Source organism: Diceros bicornis, chromosome 37 (assembly GCF_020826845.1).
Source record: "Diceros bicornis minor isolate mBicDic1 chromosome 37, mDicBic1.mat.cur, whole genome shotgun sequence".
Classification (NCBI taxonomy): domain Eukaryota; kingdom Metazoa; phylum Chordata; class Mammalia; order Perissodactyla; family Rhinocerotidae; genus Diceros; species Diceros bicornis.
Genome location: NC_080776.1, coordinates 8661858 through 8683674, shown reverse-complemented (window position 1 = coordinate 8683674; position 21817 = coordinate 8661858). Strand labels below are relative to the sequence as shown.

General features: G+C 43.1%; 1 protein-coding gene and 1 pseudogene across 1 annotated transcript in view; one reads left to right on the top strand and one right to left on the bottom strand.

Moving 5' to 3' along the window:
• ARPC2 (actin related protein 2/3 complex subunit 2) overlaps positions 1 to 6735 on the bottom strand; it is a 29398-nt gene extending 22663 nt beyond the window's left edge. Inside the window, exons 1-2 of the mRNA XM_058532980.1 lie at positions 6641 to 6735; positions 6347 to 6428 (exon numbers count right to left, since the gene is read on the bottom strand). Of these exons, the coding sequence (XP_058388963.1) occupies positions 6347 to 6420 (74 nt within the window). The 5' untranslated portion in view covers positions 6421 to 6428; positions 6641 to 6735. The remainder of the gene's footprint in view (positions 1 to 6346; positions 6429 to 6640) is intronic.
• A 1111-nt stretch (positions 6736 to 7846) lies between these two features.
• Positions 7847 to 8161, top strand: LOC131399298 (ATP synthase membrane subunit K, mitochondrial-like; annotated as a pseudogene).
• Positions 8162 to 21817: the final 13656 nt, after the last annotated feature.

Here is a 21817-nt window from a genome sequence, read left to right as displayed (position 1 = left end):
GCAGACAAGACATACGCATTTCCCATTTATTCTCGTCTAACTTGCTCAAGACCTCACAATCACGCACATATCTTTTATACTATCTCTGCTCCATCACCTATAAAAGGAACCAAGACTGAGCTGCCCTCCAGGGTTGCTGGGAAAACAGAATATATACCGCAGTTTACGACTGTCAGAAAGCTACTGCAGAGGCTAAACAGGACCTTTCAAGGGAACTGGCTTCTATTAAGCATATGTCAGCCCGGCTGAGAAATCAAACTATATAAATTACATACAAAGATCCACCCTGCTTGCTCAAAGCCATCTATATGTCACTTACCAAAGCACTCTGGGGGTCTCCAAGAAAGAAAATATCAAGTGGGTTTATGGAGAAATGGTGAGTTCAGAATACAATGACAAGAACTAGATGAAAATGTAAACTACTTCTGATTTTTCATTTGAAACTGCAGCCAGGAGACAGAAGCAATAAATGGCCAACTCCCATTCCTCACCTCTAGAAAACTAGAGCAAAGGAAGAAGTACATCCATTTACGGCACATTTGAATGAAACGGTAAGAGGCTGCATAACACGAGGAAGCTGTGAAGCATTTTTTCTTGGGGAGGTTGGCTGCGCCAAAGAGGCAGGGCGGAGCCTTCTAAAAGCCCACATTGCCTCACTTAGCTAGGTGGCTGGTTTTGTTTTAACTTTTAGGCTTTAACTCAGCCAACAAAGGACTGAGTTCCCCACTCTCCCACTTCATCCACAGACTGAGAAAAATCAACTATAAATAAATAACCTTAAGGGTCCAAGCTGTAAACATTCTGACTCTGAAAACTTGAATTTCTCTAGGCTGTAAAGTTCCCTGAGCACAGACCCCCACTGGGAGAAGTTGCTAAGATCTATACTAAGTGGTTTGCTGCCTGACTTGGGAATATTCGTAAAATCACTGCCATTAATATTTTACTTTACTATTTATGGCTGCATAAAAGGTTGCAGAGGAGAGAGATGGGCTGCTGAAGAAAGCATTAGGCCAAAGGAGTCTTCCGGAAGTCATTTAGGAGTTAGAGGTCCAAGGAGGAGACTGAATCTAGTGGGAAATATACCACTTGAAATATACCAAGAGGATCCTGGCTCAATTTCAAGACCAGGTGTTTGTTATTTACTTTTGTGGTTTAAAATCATGGAGCTGGAGGGGAATAAGACTGGTCTGGGGGACAGTGTTCCACTTAACAGGCCAACAAGATCAATGGTTAAGTTATTCTCTATTCTACCATCTGCTAAAGTTTCAGGTGCTGGGGGTGAGTTTGATCACAGAAAAAGCAAGTCCTTCGGAGATGACTGTCCAACTCAAGTTCTGTCACTTACTGGCTATGTAACCACAGCAATGCTACTCAAATGATGCTGAGCCTCAGGTTCCTTTTCTAGAAAATGGACATTAAAAACACCCACCTCACAAGGCTGTTGTGAGGACTAATTGAAATACGTGCATGGCAAAGTTTCCCAACCAGTGTCTTGTGACTAAGTCACAGATATGCTGGGATAATGATCCCCACAGCCCTAGGGCAGCCCAGCGGCAGGATCTCTAGGCTAGACCATTTACCTGCATGCGCCACGCAAATATGACGACTTTCTGTGTGTGACACTGCACAAGCAAGGTCAGGAGTCAGCAGTGCAGGGTGCCTGCACAAGGCTTAACACACGTCTACACCCTCTGCAACTCCCAAGAGCCCTCCTTCTCCACTGTGACTGGGAACTGCTCTCTGTCCCACAGGCACATTCTCAAATTGAATGAAACCATGTTAAAGCTTACAGCCAAGTGCCTGGTTCATAGAAGGTAAGGTGATCAATGAGTTAGTTTTTCATCTAGGTGGAGTCACAGGAGACCAGACTTTGAAGCTGTGGTTGGGAGGTTTTGGGATTGTGGTAACTCCCAGAATCAGGAACTGGTCAGCATGACAAGGAGAAACAGAACCCTATTAGTGTCAGACTGTTGTAATGTCTGGAATCCTAGAACAAGCCAGCTGGATAGGTCCTCAGGGTTACTGACTACACAGCACAAGACATTAAAACATATTCAATTCATTCAGATGGGTTTCAAGAGCTATGCTTAAAATCCTTTAGAAAAAATTTTCTTCTATCCTTTTTCTAAGGAAGCTTCTAGAATGTCAGTCAGTAAAGAACTCCTGGCAACGTCTTATCCAATATTCTTCTCTCATTAAGGATTCCGGAGTTTTTACTCCCGAGTGCATCCAATTCTATCCGGGCATTTACGTCCCTCTTCCAGTTGTTGCTTCCATGAGCTGAATCAGAGGTATTACTGAATTCTGCTCACTATCTCACCATAAACGTTTTTGACCACTCTCCTTGAAGTCCTCTACAGGGCTCCCATCATCATCTTTGAGCAAAGCGTACAAAAACAGACCATATTAGATAAGAGGTGGTCCTACTTTCTGCTAAGCTATATCTCAAAATATGGAGAACAAAAAGGATGTAAAAGCTGATTCACACAATGTCAGAAAAGTGATCAACTCCCAAAGAAACTAAGCCATTCTATCTGGCTTTACCCATTCCTTCAAGGAAACATTTCCTGAGCTGACTCCATACACAGTGAGGATGCTGGGAAACAAAGATGACTAAAATGATGGACCCTGTCCCCAAGGAGCCTTTAGCTTGGTGGAGTGTGGCTCTGGGGCTTCAGGCCCAAAGTGGTCCCAAGGAGGCCAGAGGACAGGCAGCAGTAACTACAATGACCTGTAAAAAGACCAACCAGATCATCTTCACGCGTCAGCCACTACATTCCATTTCTCCTAAATGCTTCAACGATGTCCTAATTCCAAATCACTTCCGACCAGTCTGTCTCTCTGAGGACATATGCAGCATATTTGGGAATAAGGTATCAGCAAGATTTAATTTATTCCCTTCTGAAATTTCTCCTCCCACGGCCCTCGCCCACCCCAACTGGCACTGCCTGCTTACTGAGCGTCACTCCCCCTCAGAGCCACAGATCCCCCACAGTACGCACAGCTGTGGCCAGGAGCCAGCATGCACTTAAAATCAACAGCCATTCGCACCCGACAGCATTTCCTCAATTCTGGACTCGAGACTCTAGCGAAGCCGACAGGCCTAGCTTCTGAGGCTGAAAAGGTTCTTGGTGTGTATATAGTAACAAAAGAATTAAATTAGTTTGCCAGGTTACTTCTGTTTTAATTGAAGGTCTGGGTAAGAACTCCTAAAGGAAAAGGCAACGCTGCTGACGAGACCTCCACGTAAGGTTATCTGCAGCGGTGAATACAACTTTTCAATCAGTCACATTGTCTTAGTTTGTAGGCTGTTGGGAAGACAATTTGCCAATAATTATCATTTCGTGAGGATATATGAGTCGTTCCAATAAGCCACTTTCCCAGGAGTGTGGTAGGAAAAAATAAAAAAGCAATTTGTTTGGAATGAATCTTTGGCTTCATCGGAACTGCCTCCAAATTAAAAGGTTATCATGACCAAATATATTCTTAAACAGTTTAGATGACGGAACTGCTCTACCCAAAGGAAGTGGAGACTTTTAGTAGGATGTCACAGGCAAGAAGATCCAGCAGGATGATCTGAGAGGCATCACTTAAAAAAAGGATCAACCTCAAAAGGAAAATTACTGTAACTACATTCTGAAGTGTATACCACAGAACTATTTTTAAGACTATCTCATGCTCACATTTTCAGGAGCTGGAACAGCACTGTCCAGTAGAACTTTGTTCTACATCGGCACTCTCCAAATACGGCAGCTACTAGCACATGTGGCAACTGGGCACTAGAACTGTGGCTAGTGTGACTGAGGAACCTAATTTTACTTCACTTTAATTAATTCTTATTTCAACTTAACTAGCCACATGTAGCCACTGGCTATCATACTGGACTTTGCAGAGTTGGAAGACTCACTCTGCAAAAGGCTGCTCGGATCCATAACTTCCCCAATTGCTTTGCTCTGAGAAATGTAGGGCTGGGTGGAGCTGACTCCTCCCAGCAGGTCCCCACACAGGCAGAGCCTTTCAGATCTCCAGGGTTTCTCCTCCAAGCTACTCTTACTTGAATGTCTTTTTCTGATCTCTACCCCAACACATCTCATCCCTTATCTCCCCTCTAACTTTGCCAATAGGCTCGCTCAGGAAGCCCCTCTTTTTCTGTTCCTGCCTGGTGCTGAGCACTGGCAGAATCCCATAAATGTTGATGATTATCATACTAGTTATCCTTTGCTGGAAGTTCTGGCGTAGGTATGTGCCTTGATAAATACTTAACTACTTCACTGCTGCCTCACCTTACTTAATGGATGCCTGGAAAGTCACACTGGGCTTGGAAGAAGGCTTCTGCGGGTGTTATATTTGCAATCCCAAGAAAGCCCTACCTCCTAGGCTGGCTATCATGGTCTCTTTTCAAAGATTTTCAAAGTGCTTTTCAGCAGAATATGTTCTGAGCCCACTTATTTAAAGTCACATCTCAAAGGGAAGATGGGCCAGAATAAAAGCCAAAGCTTGCTGCCCTGCCCCCACAGCCAACATTGCTGTAACACAGAGCTTGTAAGAAATGTCCTAGAAGTTCTAATGTATGCCTTCCAGACTTGAGTGCCTACTTTAATTCCTCTGAAATGGTTAGTTGCTCTTTTTAAGAGTAATCTTCTAAAAGGAAAAGAGCTGAAGTTCTAAATAAGGGGCGACACTTTGGAATCACAAGTTATTAATACACAGATGTGAACATACTCCTCAAACCAGGCATGCTTCTCCTTGAAAACGCACAGGCATTTATCTCGTAGATCAGCTTATAACCACTCGGGTCTCATTCTTTGCTAGTCTGGACTTGAGAATGCACTTAACATCAGCTGTGAAAATGCAGAAGTTAATTTAACTTCCTCCTGTGTGCTACACTGCTCAAAAAAGTACACGGCAATCACCCAAAATAAGACTCTGAGCTGATTCGCTCGAACATTTAAAATGTAAAGGAACTGGGAAGCGAGGCTGAAGACGGACGAGAAGCAAGTTAGCCTAAAATATAAGCGAGTGCAGCCCCTGGCAGGAAACAGTAGCTACTGCTCACTGCATGCAATGCTTCAAGGAAAGTCCTGCTTTGTTTTAGATACAATCTGTGGCCTCATAAAAGAGACAGGAGATACAATATGCTCAATTCAAGCAGTGGGTTAGAAGTATTTTTTTTTTAAATGCCTCCAAGCCACAAGTTCATTATGACCACTTAGAATTTCCCCTCCACCGATCCTCTCCCATTGGTGGATCTCCAAGCACTTCCTTTCCTGTTCTTAGTTTCCAGCTCACCAGAAACAGTTCACACTTATTTCCCCAACTGTGCAACCAAGATGTGAAGCCCCATCCTCACAGAGGGGGAAATGAGGCAAAGGAACCGGCTGCAGGCCACCAAAAATCAGAAGCTAAAACCAATTCCTCGGCTCACGTTTTAAATATTATATTAGAAACGCAAAGCAGCTCTAGAGGAGGAGGTTGGCTTTTATTCATTCTTGTGTTTGACAGAGAAGGCTGCCTTGGAAATATGTCTTAGGCCAACAGTAAAAAATGGTTATCTAAGAACTTTATAGACTTTGCAGGTTTTTAAGTGTATACCTGGGCCCGGACTACCACGGAAGAAATCACAGAGCAGGGGTCCAGTATAAGAATTTAAAAGATAACCAGATAAAGGCCAATGGGTGGGGAGAGGAGAATTAGAACCTCAGAACAGAGATAAGGAAGGGGTGTGGATGGGGAGACCACTAGCTCTGCGTGAGAAATATGTAACAAAATGGCTAGTGTGCCTCTCACGGGAGGGCTCAGGGAAGGGAAAGGGGAGAGATCGCGTCTTTCTCGCTGCAAGACCGGGTCTGCTTTCAGTCTTCCCTCCCGCTCCTGGAGACGAGGAGGTGGGGGTGGGGAGCAAGGAGGCCGGTGGTGACCTGGGCCTGCATCTTCCGCCCTCCTCCAGGCCTGGGCATTCCTGAAAACTCCTTCCACCCCAATCCCAAACGGGCTCCCTTCGGGATCAGAACAATGCCGGGGAACAGAGAGGACAGCGGGCTCCTCCAGCGAGGGTGCCGGCCCCAGATGCCCTCGCGTCCCACAGGTCTCCGGCCCTCCTTCAGCACGCGCACTCCTGTCCACTCCCCGCTTCCGCATCCCCGCTCCGAGCCTCGCCCCGTGCATCTCTGCCCCTCACCCCACCGCGCCCCATCGCCTCCCACGTCTACTCCGCCGGGGCAGTGCCCGCACGCGGCCGGGCCCCCTGTCCCTCTCCGCCAAGTGTGGGGGCGGCACGACACTGGGCGGCAGCAGCGGGGGTCAGCTCTACCTCCTCCGCCACCCACCGCCCCGGGCGCGCGCTCACCCGGCGGCCGCGTTCTCGAACTTGAGCGCGAGCGTCTCCTCGATGATGCGGTTGTTCACCTCCAGCAGGATCATGGCGGCGGCTGCCCCGGGCAGGGGAAGGAGAAACAAGGGCAGGTGAGGGTGGGGAAGGGGGGAAGGACGGAGGGAGCGCCCCGCTGGCCCCTGAGGAGGGGCTGGGTGGGGTGAGAGGTTAGGGGAGAAGGGGACAGGGACCGGGGTGGGAGGAAGGGGAGGACGCGCGCGCTGGCCCGCGCACGCCCTGACTGTGGAGACACCCACCCACCCGACCGACCTGGCCCCCGAAGCCTGAACCCGCCTGCCGAGCCGCCGCCGCCGCCGCTGCCGCCTCACCGACAAGCCCGGTCCCCGCCCAGCCCCCGGCTCCAGCCGGCCACTTCCGCTCTCACACCCACTTCCGCTCGCCGCCCGGACGCGCGGCCCCGCGGCGCCATTTCCGCTCCGACCCCTCGTGCACGCGCACGCAGGCGCGCCAAGGGGGCACGGAGGCTGCGCTTGCGCATGCGCGGTGCCGCCACCTCGCCTCCACTTTCCCACAGACCCCCTGACGTCCTGCGCTTGCAAGTGTGCCTGTCCGGCGAGCGTCCTTCCCCAGGGCCTGCCTCACTGTCCAGCGCCTCCCTCCCGCTCGTCCCAGAGGTCCAGCTTCACCCTTCCGGCCTTGCCATTTCAGAGACCCCCGCTCTTGTCATCGCCCAGCCGGCTTCTTTGCTCTCAGCTTGTTGGTTGTGGGTGTGCCCGTGCCTCTTGCCACACTAGTGGCTGTCCGGCGGCACCGTCACGCCCTCATTTCTCCAAAAAATATGTAGTGGGCTCCTGCTCTGTGCTGAGGATACAGTGGTGCATGAAATAGACGAGGCCCTGCCCTCGTGGAGCTTATAGTCTGGTAAAGGAAACTGACCACAAACTCGCAAGTAGTAACTACAAATTGTTAAAAGGGCAGTGACGGGAAGGAGCGAGAAGTCACCTAGGTGAAGGGGCCTGCGGGGTTCCTGTCGTGCCTCCATTTCTGAGCCTGGGGAGCTGCCTCTAGATGCCCCGAACGTGATGTCTCTGCTTTTGAAACCCTTCCAGGACCTCTGCCAGAGACGTACCTTCTTCCTCAACTGCGTGCAGAATCTGAACTCGTTTTTGTGCTACATTCGCACCTTCTGCCTGTGTGTCTTGTGATACTGGCCATGGATAAGCTTCAAGACATTGCAGATCCCCCGAAATTATACGCTAACATTTTAACATTATTGTTTACTGAACTAAAGTAACGCGGATACGTAGTTTAAAAATACATGTACTAAAAGGCTTGTAGTGAAAAAAGCAGGTCCCTGGCCTTAGAGGCAATGTCCTCAACTCTTTTACGTATTCATCCGGATTAGATCCATATATCTAAATAAATGCTTATACTACTAATTCTTGATTTGTTAATTTTAAGGATTATCTGTTGACTTCCTGCTGTAATAGATAAGAACATGACTCTATCAGCTGTGGAATTGGTGCATTTTACAAGGTTGAAATCATGGCAGGTCCAGAAACTGATGCCCAATTCCATTTCACTGGTATCAAAAAATATTTCAACTCTTATACTCTCACAGGTAGAATGAATTGTGTACTGGCCACATAGGGAAGCATTGCTTTCAGGGTCTTATACTTCAGGTTAAGGTCTAAAAAATCTTCAGCTGTGAAAGCGACATAAATGGATTCTAAACTGTACCTTGTCTGTTAAGTTTCCATGCCTGAGAAGCTAATGTCAACTCATCATGTGATACTCCATTTATACAATAAATTATGAACCTAGGAAAAAAAAAAAAAAGAGAACATGACTATCCCTTCTGTTTCTTGCCTCCACATAGTTATGTAACAGTTTTTGGTTAAACCAATAATCAGCGTTTAAATTATTATGTATGCAAGTATTGTTTACCAGTGAGCCAAGAAGTGCACCACAACCATGCCTTCTAGCTTATACAGCTGTTCATTTTTCTTAGAGTTAATTATTGCCTTTTTTCTCTCACTTGTCAATTTTCTATATTTTCCTACAGTTGGCTGCCTCCTACCCCACAGGTGCTCTAAGACTGTCCAAGACTCTAGCAATATTTTCCATATACCCAAATACACAAGTTCCACTTTTTCTCTAGAGTCTTTGTTCCAGAGCCTTCCTTCCTCTTGTTTCAATCTGGATTGACTGTGCTCTAGACTTACTGTATGGTTGTCATTCTGGGATTTTCCTTTGTTGCTGTTCTAGGCTGTTTTTGCCCATTTCCTGGATCCCATGTCTTCCTCTTTCTTGATTTTCTTCCTTGTTTTGCTAAAGCACCTCCTCTAGTAACTTCCTAAGAAGGGAGATAGAAGATATGTTGTTGAAAGCTTTATATATTTTAAAATATCTGAATTCTATTCTAACACTTGATTTGTAGTTGGGCTGGTTATTGAATTCAAGTTTGAAAATAATTTTGCCTCATAATTTTGAAGATATTATTCCATTTTCTTCTACCTTTCAGGGTTGCTGTTTAAAAAGTCTAACTCTTATTCATATTCCTGATCCTTTGTATGTTACATCATCTCCATCTCTGGAAGTGTTAGGATTTTCTCTTTATTTTCTCTTTAGATTGTTTGTTGGAAATTTTATAATGATGTGCTTTGCTGTGACTCAACTTTTTTGTACTGAGCACTCGTTCAAAGTGGAAACTCATGTACTTCAGTTTTGTGGAAAATTTTCTTTGATTTTTTTTTGATAACTTCTCCATTTTCTTTCTTCTCTTTCTGGAATGCCTATTCTTTAAAAGTTAGATTTCTAGATCGATCCTTTAATTTTCCCTTCTACTTTCTGTTTCTTTGGGGTTTTTGGTTATTTTATTTTTAATTGTGGTAAAATATACATAACATAGAATCGGTCATCTTAACCATTTTGTAGTGTACAATTCAGTAGCATCAAGTATATTCATGCTGTTGTGCAACCAATCTTCAACCATTTGAAGTTTCAGTTTCTTGAAGACCTTTTTCTCCCCAGCTGAATCCTCCCCATATTATTCTATCCTTGTTTTATATATCTTCTCTCTGAGGATGGTATAGTGTGTTTGTTTTTAGTTTTTCTTCTGCTCTCTGCTTTGATCTGTTTCTTTGAGTCCTTTTTTATACTAATTTGTTTTGGTCTCTCTCTTTTATGTTAATGGCCATCCTTAAACGTCTGGCTACTTTAGCAGTCTGCTCGTATTTAAAGATGAGACTGTAACAAGCTGAGTGGAGGCTGAGTGTGGGCGAGATGAGTTGACTAGCGTCTTGCTACTCGAAAGGGACCAGCAGCACTGGCTTCATTTGGGAGCTTTTTGGAAATGCAGAATCTCAGGCCCCACTATAAACCACAGATTTAGAACCTGCAGTTCAACAAGCTTACCAGGTGATTCAAATGCACGTTATGTTCGGAGAAGGGCTGGATTAGTGGGCTGCACTATAACAGGCACCAATGATGTGCCAGACTTCATTGGGGGCCCACAGATGTCAATATTCGGAGGTCTTTTCTCCAGGGACAAACCCTCTGGTTGTGTTTGCAGCTTGTAAGCTTGGCTGTGAGTGTTCCCAGAGTGTGTGGGGGCGGGCAAGAATGCTTTGAGTGCCTGCTGACTTCTACTGAATCCCGTTATCAGCCCTCTGCCTCCCCACTGCCTTCCACTGGCTGGAGTCTATAGAAAATGACTCTCCCGTGGTGGAGATGGAGGAAGGGGTAGAAACGGGATGGGTCTGGTGAGAAAGAGGATAATCACTCGACTGCTTGGGGACCTAGAACACCAAAGGCTTTTTATGCAGATTTTTACCCAATCTTCCCATTTTCTTCATCTTGCTTTTGGTTTATTTAAACTCATGACTAACAGAACAACGATCTTTGTACCCACCACCCAGCTTTCTTGAATCTTAACATTTTATAATTAAACTTTCTTCAGAGCTTTTTGAAAAAGAAACGCAGTTGAAACTTCCTGTGAACCTCACCCAATTCCATTCTTTCTCTCCTTCCTTCCCCTCCTCAGCAAAGGCAACCATCACCCTGCATTTGGTGTTTATCCTTCCCACGCATGTTTTTACACTTTTGCTACATATGCATGTACCCATAAACAATGTATAGCATATTTTGTATGATTTTAAGCTTTTTGTTAATAGTATCATACTCTATTATCTCCTTTTGAAACTTGTTTCTTTTAATCAACAATATGTTTTTGAGATTTACCCATGTTGTTACATGTAGCTATTTTAACTGTGATGTAGCATTCCAATATATGATTATACATTATGATTATTAATATATTTATCCATTCTCCTGTTGAAGGACACTAAAGTTCTTTTCCCATGTTTTTGCCATTACAAGCAAAACTTTGTAATAGCAAAATGTACAGGTGTGAAGGTTTTTTTAGGGTATGTTCCTAGGAGTTTCCTGTGTACAGGTGTGAAGGTTTTTTTAGGGTATGTTCCTAAGAATGTAACTGCTGAGATGTGGGCTATAGACACTTTCAAATTTGCTAGACGTTGCAAAATTGCTCTCCAAAGTAGTTGTACCAATTTATACTTCCACTAGCAATGTATAAGTGTTCTCATTGTTCCCTGTCCTTGCTAGCACTTGGCATTGTCAGACTTTGAAATGGATGGATATGAAAAAATATCTGAGGGGCTGGCTTGGTGGCAGAGTGGTTAAGTTCATGCGCTCTGCTTTGGTGGCCTGGAGTTCACAGGTTTGGATCCCGGGCTCGGACCTACACACCGCTTGTCAAGGCATGCTGTGGCGGGCGTCCCACATAAAGTAGAGGAAGATGGGCACGGATGTTAGCCCAGGGCCAACCAATCTTCCTCAGCAAAAAGAAAAGGATTGGCAACAAATGTTAGCTTGGGGCTAATCTTCCTCACACACAAAAAAAATCTGATTGTTTTTAAAATAAGAATTAGCCAGGTAGATACAGAGGCATGTATGAAGGCGTAGAAGCAAGAGAACACGACATCTTGCAGAAAGTGAAAGCAGACCAGTAACTTGTGGGGTCAAGGTGGAGGGGGGAAGTGCCAAGAGATGGACAGCTGGAGACATAGTAATAGCTAACATTTATTGAGGTTGAGGATTTAGTCTGTGCTAGGTGATGTTTTAAGAGCTTTCATGGATAATCTCATTGAATCCCTGTGACAGCTCTAAGAAGTAGCTACTACCATTAGCTCATTTTGTAGGTGATGAAACTGAGATGCTGAGAGGCTGAAGAATGTAGCCAAAGTCATATAGGTGGCTGATTACTGAGCTGGGATTTAGTCTCCAGATGTCATGCTCTTGACTGCTATGCAATACTGGTATCCAGTACTGAACTGGATAGTTCTGTATTTTAGTTTCTATTTCAAGTGTGATAAAATCAAAGTATAAAAAACTGGACCTGACACTCCTTTAAAAAAGATATGACAACAGCGTCTTATTGAGCCTTCATCCTGCGGAACCCTGATGGCCAAAGTAGGGAAAGTGACTGTTCTACAACAGCTAGAAATTTGCTGCTTTCAGTCTTAAAGATAGGGGCTGGAGGTCATCTTGGGGTTAGAGGGCTGTCTGGCTATCCTCCGTTTAACCCTCTGGATTCACTCTTCACGGTTCTCCACCACCATATCCACTGGGCACCCTTGCATGTGGGCTTTTAGTTGGCCAATAGGGAGCCCCAGCAGGAGGAGGGAGGGAGGGAGAGAGAGAGAGATGCTAATATCAGGGTATTTAATCCCCTGCTTCCTCCTCCTTGTGAGGTTGCCTTGGGCTGACTGTCCCTCAACCAGATGTCACCGCTCCTCTTAAGGTGGCCACCTCAGCACAACTCTTTCTTTCCTTCCAGGTCCTGCTAACCACCCCATCTCCTCAACCCTTAGGGTCTACGGGTGGTATCAGCTTGGTGGCTGTTAGTCCTGGGTTACTGCACTCTCTCTTATGGTTCCCCTACATCCACACTTTTGTAAATACACTCTCTTTGAATTATCCTGTCTTGAGTGTTCCATCTTCTTCCTGTGGGATCAAGACTAATGTGGGGGATGGGGAGTGATGTCACGAAAGATGGTGAAGTGGGAAGCTCTGGGAAGTGGTCCCTTCACTGAAACAACTGTTGAGCTGGCGAGAACTGTCAGAATCAACTATTTGGAACTCTGGAGTGTACTTGAACACTTGCAGCATCCAGCGGAGTGCTTGAGGAAGAAAGATGCTGGTGTTTCATGTAGCAGCTACCATCCCCATCTCTGCAGCAGGCCGTCATGTGGATGGTGGTCCACATCCCTGGTGTGGCTTGCTGATGCAAGGGTGAGCAATAGGGACCTCGTCATCCAAAAATTAAGGTAGTGTGTTTGGATCTGCTTGGAAGTTTGCTAATGGGTGGGCACAGAGGCTGGCCACTGTTTCATCCCCCATAGGCTGATCTGAAGTGGCTTCCCCAGTGGTGTCAGTTGAGGAGATTTAAAGAGACAGAACACCCCTTTTCTTTTTTTCTTTTCCTTTCCTTTTCATTCTTTTGTTTCCTGTTGGATCCAGGCATTTAGGGAACTCTCTGTCAGGTCACTGTGGCTCACCACAAAGATAACCAAATGAGAGTCCAGTGACTGCACACAAGAAAGAATATAGTCTTTCCCAAAATAGTTTGGAAAAGACACTAAATAAACAGGTGACTGCACTCTTCAAGTAATAACAACAATCTCTGTGTGTGAGGACCTGAATTCCAGAGTTACCACTTCAACATTCAAAATGCCTGATTCTCATAAAAAATTATGAGCTATACAAAGAAACAGGAAAGTATGGCTCATAGTAAAGAAAGAGAAGATGGAGAAGAAGAAGGAAGAGGAGGAGGAGGAGGAGAAATTGATAGAAACCATCCCTGAGGAAACCCAGGCATTGGATTTACTAGAAAAATACTTAAATAAACCATCATAAATATACACAAAGAGCTGAAGGAAACCATGGACAAATAACTAAAGGAAATCAGGAGAATGATATATTAACAAGTATAGAATATCAATAAAGAGATAAAAATTATAAATAGGAACTAAATAGAACTTCCAGACCTAGAAAGTACAAGAGAGGTCCATCAGCAGGTTTGAGTGAGTGGAAGAAATAGTCAGTGAACTTGAAGATAGGGCAAGTTAAAGTTAGCTAGTTTAAGGAGTAGAAAGAAAAAATAATGAAGAAAAATGAGCAGAACCTAGGGGACATGTGGGACACCATCAAATATATCAACATACACATTATGGGAATTCCAGAAGGAAAAGATAGAAAGGAGCAGAAAAAAATACTTGAAGAAACAATGGCCACAAACTTCCCAAATTTGATGAAAGACATGAATATACACATCCAGTGAACTCAAAGAACTCAAAGCAAGATAAACTCAGAGATCCACCGTGAAATACATTGTAATCAAACTGTTGAAAGCTAAAGACAAAGAAAGAAATGGCTTGTCATTTACAAGGGATCCTCAATAAGATTAACAGCTGATTTCTCATCAGAAACCACAGAGACCAGAAGGCAGTGGGCTGATATCTTTAAAGGGCTGAAAGAAAAAACTATTAACCAAGAATTCCACATCCAGCAAAGCTATCCTTCCAAAGTGGAGGAGAAATTAAGACATTCCCAGATAAACAAGAACTATCGGAGTTCATTGCTAGTAGACCTGCCCTACAAGAAATGCTAACAAGAGTCCTTCAGGCTGAAATGAAAGGACACAGATAGCAACTTGAAGTATTAGGAAGAAATAAAGATAGCTCGTGAAAGTAACTACATAGATAAGCATAAAAGCTAGTATTATTGTATTTTTTGAATGTAACTCCTCTTTTTATTTCCTATATGATTTAAAAGCTAAATGCATAGAATGATAATTATAAATCTATGTTAACAGGCACACAGTGTATAAAGACGTGATTTGTGACAATAACAAGGTAAAGGGGGTGGTGATGTAGAAGCAGAGTTGATGTAGGCTGTTGAAGTAAGTTGGAATCAATTCAAGCTAGATTTTCATAAATTTAGGATGTCAATTGTGATCCCCAGGGTAACCACTAATTTAATAACTAAAAAATGTATAGAAAAGGAAATGAAGAAGGGATCAAATTGTACACTAGCAAAATCAATCAAACACAAAAGTAGGCAGTATTCAAGGAAATAAAGAACAAACAAGATTTAAGATATACAGAAAACAAATAGCACAATGGTAGAAGTAAGTCTTTCATTATTAGTAATCATTTTAAATGTAAATGGATTAAATGCACTACATTAAAAGACAGTGATTGGCAGAATGAATAAAAAAACATGATCCAGCTGTGTGCTGCTTACAAGGGACTCACTTTAGATCCAAAGACACAGATAAGTTGAAAGACTTCTGTGCAAATAGCAACGAAAAGAGAGTTGGGGTGGCTATACTAGTATCAGAAAAAAATAGATTTTAGCTAAAAGTTGTTATAAGAGGCAAAGAAGGACATGTTTACTTATAAAAGGGTCAATTCATCAAGAAGATATAATAATTATAAGCATATACACACCAAACAACAGACCCCAAAAACATCTGAGGCAAATACTGACAGAATTGAAGGGAGAAATAGTTCTACAATAATAGTTGGAGCTGGACTTCCATATCCCACTTTCAATAATGAATTGACATCTCGACAGAAGATCAATAAGAAAATAGAGGACTTGGAGAACACTAAACCAACTAAACCTAAGATACATATATAGAACGCCCCACCCGACAACAGCAGAATATACGTTCTTCTCAAGTGTAGGTGGAATATTCTCCAGGATAAAGCATATGTTAGGCCATAAAAAAAAATCTCAATAAATTTAAAAATATTGATCTCATACAAAATGTTTTCTCCAGCCACTAGAGAATGAAGCTAGAAATCAGTAATAGAAGGAAAACTGGAAAATTCACAAATGCATGGAAACGCACTCTTTAACAATGAATACATCAAAGAAGAAATCACTAGGAAAATTAGAAAATACTTTGAGATGAATAAAAATGGAAACACAATATACCAAAACTTACAGGATGTGGTGAAAGCAGCACATGGGGTGAAATTTATAGTTGCAAATGCCTACATTAAAAAAGAAGAAAGATCTCAAATCAACACCCTAACTTTACATCTTAAGGAGCTAGAAAAAAGAGAGAAAACTAAACCCAAAGCTGACAAAAGGGAGGAAATGATGAAGTTTAGTGCACAGACAAATTAGAGAACAGAAAAACAATGGAGAGAACCAACAAAACCAAAAGAAAAGTTCTTTTCTTTGAAAAGATCGACAAAATTGACACCTTTTAGCTTGACTGACTAAGAAAAGAAAGAGAGAAGATACAAATAACTAAAATCAGAAATGAAAATGGGGGACCTTACAGAAATTAAAAGGATTATAAGAGAATACTATCAACAATTGTATGCCAACAAATTAGATAACGTAGATGAAATGAACAAATTCTTTGAAACCGACAAATTACCAAAACTCAAGAAGAAATGGAAAATATCAACAGACCTATAACAAGTAAAGATATTGAATCAGTAATCAAAAACCTTCCAAGAAAGAAAAGTCCAGATGGCTGCACTAGTGAATTCTGCCAAACATTTAAAGAAGAATTGATACCAATCTACTCAAACTCTTCCAAGAAACAAAAGAGGAAGGAAAACTTCCTAACACATTCTATAAAGCCAGCATTACCCTGATACCAAAGCCAGACAGAGATAACACAAGAAAAGCAAACCATAGACCAATGTCTTTCCTGAATATACGTAGAAAAATCCTCAACAAAATACTAGCAAACCAAACCCGACAGCACATTAAATGGATTATATACCACAACCAAGTGGGATTTATCCCAGGAATGCAGAGTGGTTTAACATAAGAAAATCAATCAATGTAACACATCACATTAACAGAATGAAGGAAAAGAAAAAAGAAGGTCTCAGTAGAAGCAGAAAGGGCATTTGACAAAATTCAGCACTCCTTCATGATAAAAACACTCTGAAAACTAGGAATAAAAGGGAACTTCCTTCACATGATAATGGACATTTATGAAAAACCCACAACTAATATCATACTCAGTGGTGAAAGACCGAAAGCTTTCCCCCTCAGATCAGGAACAAGACAAAGATGTCTGCTTTCACCACTGCTATTCGGCATTGTACTGGAAGTCCTAGCCAGAGCAATTAGGCAATACAAATATACAAAATGCATCCAAATTGGAAAACAAGAATTAAACTATCTCTATTTGCAGATGACATGATTCTATGTAAAGAAAATCCCATAGAATCCATAAAAAAACTGCTAGAGCTGATAAATGAATTCAGCAAAGCTTTAAGGTGCAAGATTAATACACAAAAATCAGTTGTGTTTCTCTACACCAGCAATGAACGATCTGACAAGGAAATCAAGAAAACAGTTCCACTTACGACAGCATCTAAAAAAATAAATTACCTAGGAATAAATATAACCAAGGAGGTGAAAGATTTGTACACTAAAAACTAGAAAATACTGCTCAAAGAAATTAAAGAAGACCTAAATCAATGGAAAGACAGTCCATGTTCCTGAATTGGAAGACCTAATATTGTTAAGATGGCAATATTCCACAAAGCAATCTACGGATTCAATTCAATCCCTATCAAAATTCCAGTAGCTTTTTTTGCAGAAATAGAAAAGCCAATCCTCAAGTTTATAGGGAACTGCAGGGGCCCCAAATAGTCAAAATGATATTTAAAAAGTAAAACAAAATTGGAGGACTCACACTTCCTGGTTTCAAAACTTACTACAAAGCTACGGCAGTCAAAACAAGTGTGGTACTGGCATAAAGACAGACAAGTACAGACCCATGGAATAGAATTGAGAGTCCAGCAATAAACCCAATATCTATGGCCAATTACTTTTGACAAGGGTACCAAGACCATTCCATGGGAGAAAGAGGAGGCTCTCATTAACAAATTGTGCTGGGATGATTGGATAACCACGTGCAAAAGAATGAAGTTGTATCCTTACCTCATTCCAGATACAAAAATTAATTCCAACTGGCTCCACAACCTAACGTAAGTGCCCAAACTATAAAACTATTAGAAGAAAACATGGGGGTAAAATCTTCATGACCTCGGATTTGGCAATGGGTTCTTAGACTTGACACTAAAAGCACAAGCAACAAAAGGAAAAATAGATAAACTGTTCTTCATCAAAATTAAAAATTGGTGATAGACACATACAAGCTGTACCTCCAAACCTGAGATGAGTCAGCTAAGAACTGTCATTAAGTACAGTCAGCGGAAAGTCTGAATATGAATAATGGGTTTTGTTGTGCTATTTTATAGGAAATTGATGATTTATTTTGCTATTTGAATTTTATGTGGTTTAATGTGCCTCCCCAAAAATTATCTGCTTTGGAAGATCATATGTATTGAACCTCTTATTGTGGCACAAAAAGAGAGGCACACTACTTCTATTGATAGACAATTTCTCCTCATCTCTGCTGAATAAATGTTGAGTTGAAGGCATGCCAAATTATTTGCTTGCCGAGGATGCTCTCATGTCTTGGCATGCCTTGGCATGCCTCATGTCTCATGTCTGTGACAGGGGAGAGCAGGGGCTATTCTACTTGTCTGGGTGGAGTAGTGGAGATGGAGAGAATTGGATGTTTTCAAAAATTATTTCGGGGGCCAGTCTGGTGACGCAAGCAGTTAGGTGCACACGCTCTGCTGTGGTGGCCCGGGGTTCGCCGATTCGGATCCCAGGCGCGCACTGACGCACACCTTGGCAAGCCATGCTGTGGCGGCGTCCCATATAAAGTAGAGGAAGATGGGCACGGATGTTAGCCCGGGCCAATCTTCCTCCACGAAAAAAGAGGAGGATTGGCAGATGTTAGCCCAGGGCTGATCTTCCTCATCAAAAAAAAAAAAATTATTTTGGTGAGGGAATCAAAAAGTTCTGGTGATGGACTGGATAGGTGCTATATGAGTTTTCTATGCTGAGGAACAAATTACCACAAACTTAGTGGCCTAAAATAACACCCATTTATTATCTCACCATTTCTGTGGGTCAGGAGACCAGGCACAGCTTGACTGGGTCCTTTGCTCAGGGTCTCACCAGACTTCAGTCCAGGTGCCAACCAGGGCTGTGGTTTCATCAGAGGCTCAACCGGAGAAAGATCCACTTCCACGCTGCCTCAGGTTGTTGGCAGAATTCGTCTCCTTGCAATGGTAGCACTGAGATCCCCGTCTTCTTTCTGGCTGTCAGAGCCCCCTCAACTAGTTTCTTGACAAATATGACAGTTTACTTCTTCAAAGCCAGGAAGAGAGTCTCTCTCACTTCAGCCTGCAGGATAGACTCATATAACATAATGTAATCATAGGATTGACATCTTGTCACCCTTGCAATATAATACAACCTAAACAAGGGGCTGACAGCCATCACCATGGCCATATTCTACTGAAGAGAAGTAAGTCGCAGGTTCTGCCTCAAGGAGAGGGGATTAGAAACTCCAATGAGATTATGACTCATTGGAGGGAGAGAATCACTTAGAGTGTGTCCCCCACAGGTGGGATAAGGGAAAGTGAAGTGCCAGCTATAACGTTCAGATTTCTGGCTTTAGCAGGTGGGTAGAAGTTGTGCCATGTTGGTTGGGGGAGCATGTTGTTTGAGGGAAGATCTTGAGCTCAGTTGCTGACATGTCAAGTTAAACTGCTCAAGGGCATGAACCATGCCTATTCTGTTCCTCACTCTTTATCCAGTACCTAGTGTAGTTCCTGGCACATTATGGGTGCTCAATAGAATGAATGGATGAATGAATGAGAGCTGAGACATCCAGGTGGAGCTAGTGATGAGTTCAATATCTCCTGGAGGTCAAAAGCGAGGTCTTGACTGAACATACGTTTTCAGAAGTCATTGGTGTTTGTCCGGTGATTAACACACTGCCTTGGATGAGACTGCCTAGGGAAGAAGGTGGGGATGGCGGGAGAGCAAGGATCTCAGGACTGAGTATTGGGAGCCCCAACACCGAGAGGTTGGGCTGCAGAGGAAACACTGGCAAAGGATACCAAAAGCATAGACGCAAGAGTGTGGTGCCGAACGTTGCTGAGAAGTTGAGACAGAACTAAGAGCTGTCCATGGGAGAACTGGTTTTGGTGGAGTGGCAGGGCTCAGCGGCCAACTCAGTGTGCTGAGGAGTAGACAGGAGGTGAGGAAAGGGAGGGCAAGCAGACAATTCTTTCTAGACGTCTGGCTGGAGGGGAGGAGGGACTGAGTAATAACTAGAGGGAGATGAGTCATCCACCACTGAGATCATCCAGGTTCTAACATCAGGAGCGGGCAGCCCAAGGCAGGTGCTGGGCATGCAGGACTGGGTTGGCCCTCTTAGTCAGAGGGAGAGAGAGCACCTTCTCTGCCTATCTCACCGTCTTGCTTTTACGCTGCGTTCTCTATCACGTTTTTATTATGGTCAGGCTGACAGATTTCTTGAAGAATGTTAAGAATGCAGAATATGGTCAAGAGGCCTCTTTCCTCCCCTCTTCTCTCCTTCTGTCCCCTTCCTTCTCCCTCCTCCCAAATAATTCTGTCCAGAACTTATTTCCTCCCTCCCTCACTTCCTTTCTTCCTTCCATTAGTATGGAAGAGACCTGAGCAGTTTTCATTACCGACAAATAGGCTGCAAGAAAGAAGTTGAAGATAAAGAAAGCAAAGATGATAATTAATAGTGTGAGGCTTCTGAGGACATGGCGGGGAGATGGACTCTATGGCACAAGTTTGGCTTTGGGTGGGCCAAGGGACAGTGGAAGTAAAGGAGGAAGGTGTGGGGTGTTCCCAGCGATGTTGCTGGTTTGGTGTCAGGACGTAGAGGGAGCTTCCCAGAGCTCGGGTCCCATGGTCTTTTGTGTCCAAGCCAATCCCCGAGACACCATCTTCTACATAACAAGCTGTTGATATTTGTTGAAGCAAAGAGTTCGTGAAGAAGTCCTTTAGAGGACAGCAGAAATAGCATATTTCTTCCCTAATTTTCCAAAATGAAATCCTTGTTGACTTGAGTTCTCATACACTTAACACAGGCTCCTTGTAAAAAGTTTAAATAATATGGAGGGCCGGCCCTGTGGCTTAGCTGTTAAGTGCGCGGGCTCCGCTACGGGTGGCCCGGGTTCGGATCCCGGGCGCGCACCGACGCACCGCTTCTCCAGCCATGCTGAGGCCGCATCCCACATACAGCAACTAGAAGGATGTGCAGCGATGACATACAACTATCTACTGGGGCTTTGGGGAAAAAAAAAAGAGGAGGATTGGCAGTGGATGTTAGCTCAGAGCCGGTCTTCCTCAGCAAAAAGAGGAGGATTAGCATGGATGTTAGCTCAGGGCTGATCTTTCTCTCAAAAATAAATAAATAAATAAATAAATAATATGGAAAATTTCCCTTGAAATCCTACCCCACAGAGATAACAACTGTTAATGGTGTCTACCTTGCCAGTGGGTTACATATTTAACTAAAGAGGATCACCTTATGCATGGATTGTGTGAGCTGTTTTTCTCGCTTTAACATTATATCCCTTGTGTCAATATGTAAAGGTCACCCTTATCTTTCTTAACACCTGCCTGGTATCCATAACACCTCTGAGTCGCACACATTTATTTAACAAAAACCCTTTGATGATTTAGGTTGTTTGTAATTTTTTCAATGCAATGACCATTCTTGTTCACACAACTTTGCACAACTGCAGCATTATTTTCTTAAATTTAGAGGAGGGCAACATGGATGCACATTGTACCTTTTGATAGCCATCTCTGAATTACCTTCCAGAAGGCTGTGCCAGTTTGGGCTTCCATCAACAGAGTGTAAGGGTGCCTGTTTTCCCACATCCTTGCCAACAGCTGGCTACTATAAATCTTTCTAATCCTGTCAATCTGAGTGAAAAACGATATCTCATTTTAATTTGCTTATCTGTAATTATTAGTGAGGTCGAACATTTGAACATGCATTTTGGCTATTTGCATGTCTTCTTTTATGGAGTGTTTCTTCATTCCTTTGACTCATTTTCTATTCAGCTTGTAATGATATTATTTGTTTCTAAATAATCCATAGTTTAATAATATTGTTCTTCCTCCATCATGTTGCAAACCTTTTTTCCATTTTGTTCTTTGGCTTTTAGCTGTGCTGTTGGTTTGCCATATAGAGATTTTACATTTTTATGTCAAATTTCTCAATCTTTTCCTTTATGGTTTTGTTGTTGGCGTAGTACTATGAAAGCTGATTGTCACATTAAAATTCTAAAAAAATTCTTCAGTTTTCTCTATTACTTTGTAGTTTAACTTTTTTTCATTAAAATTGTATCCTTTTCTGCTTTTTCTTTTTTTTTGCTGAGGAAGATTAGCCCTGAATTAACATCTGTGCCAATATGCCTCTATTTTGTATGTGCGTCGCCGCCACAGCATGGCTGACGAGTGGTGTGTGTCCGCACCTGGGATCCGAACCCATGAGCCTGGGCCACC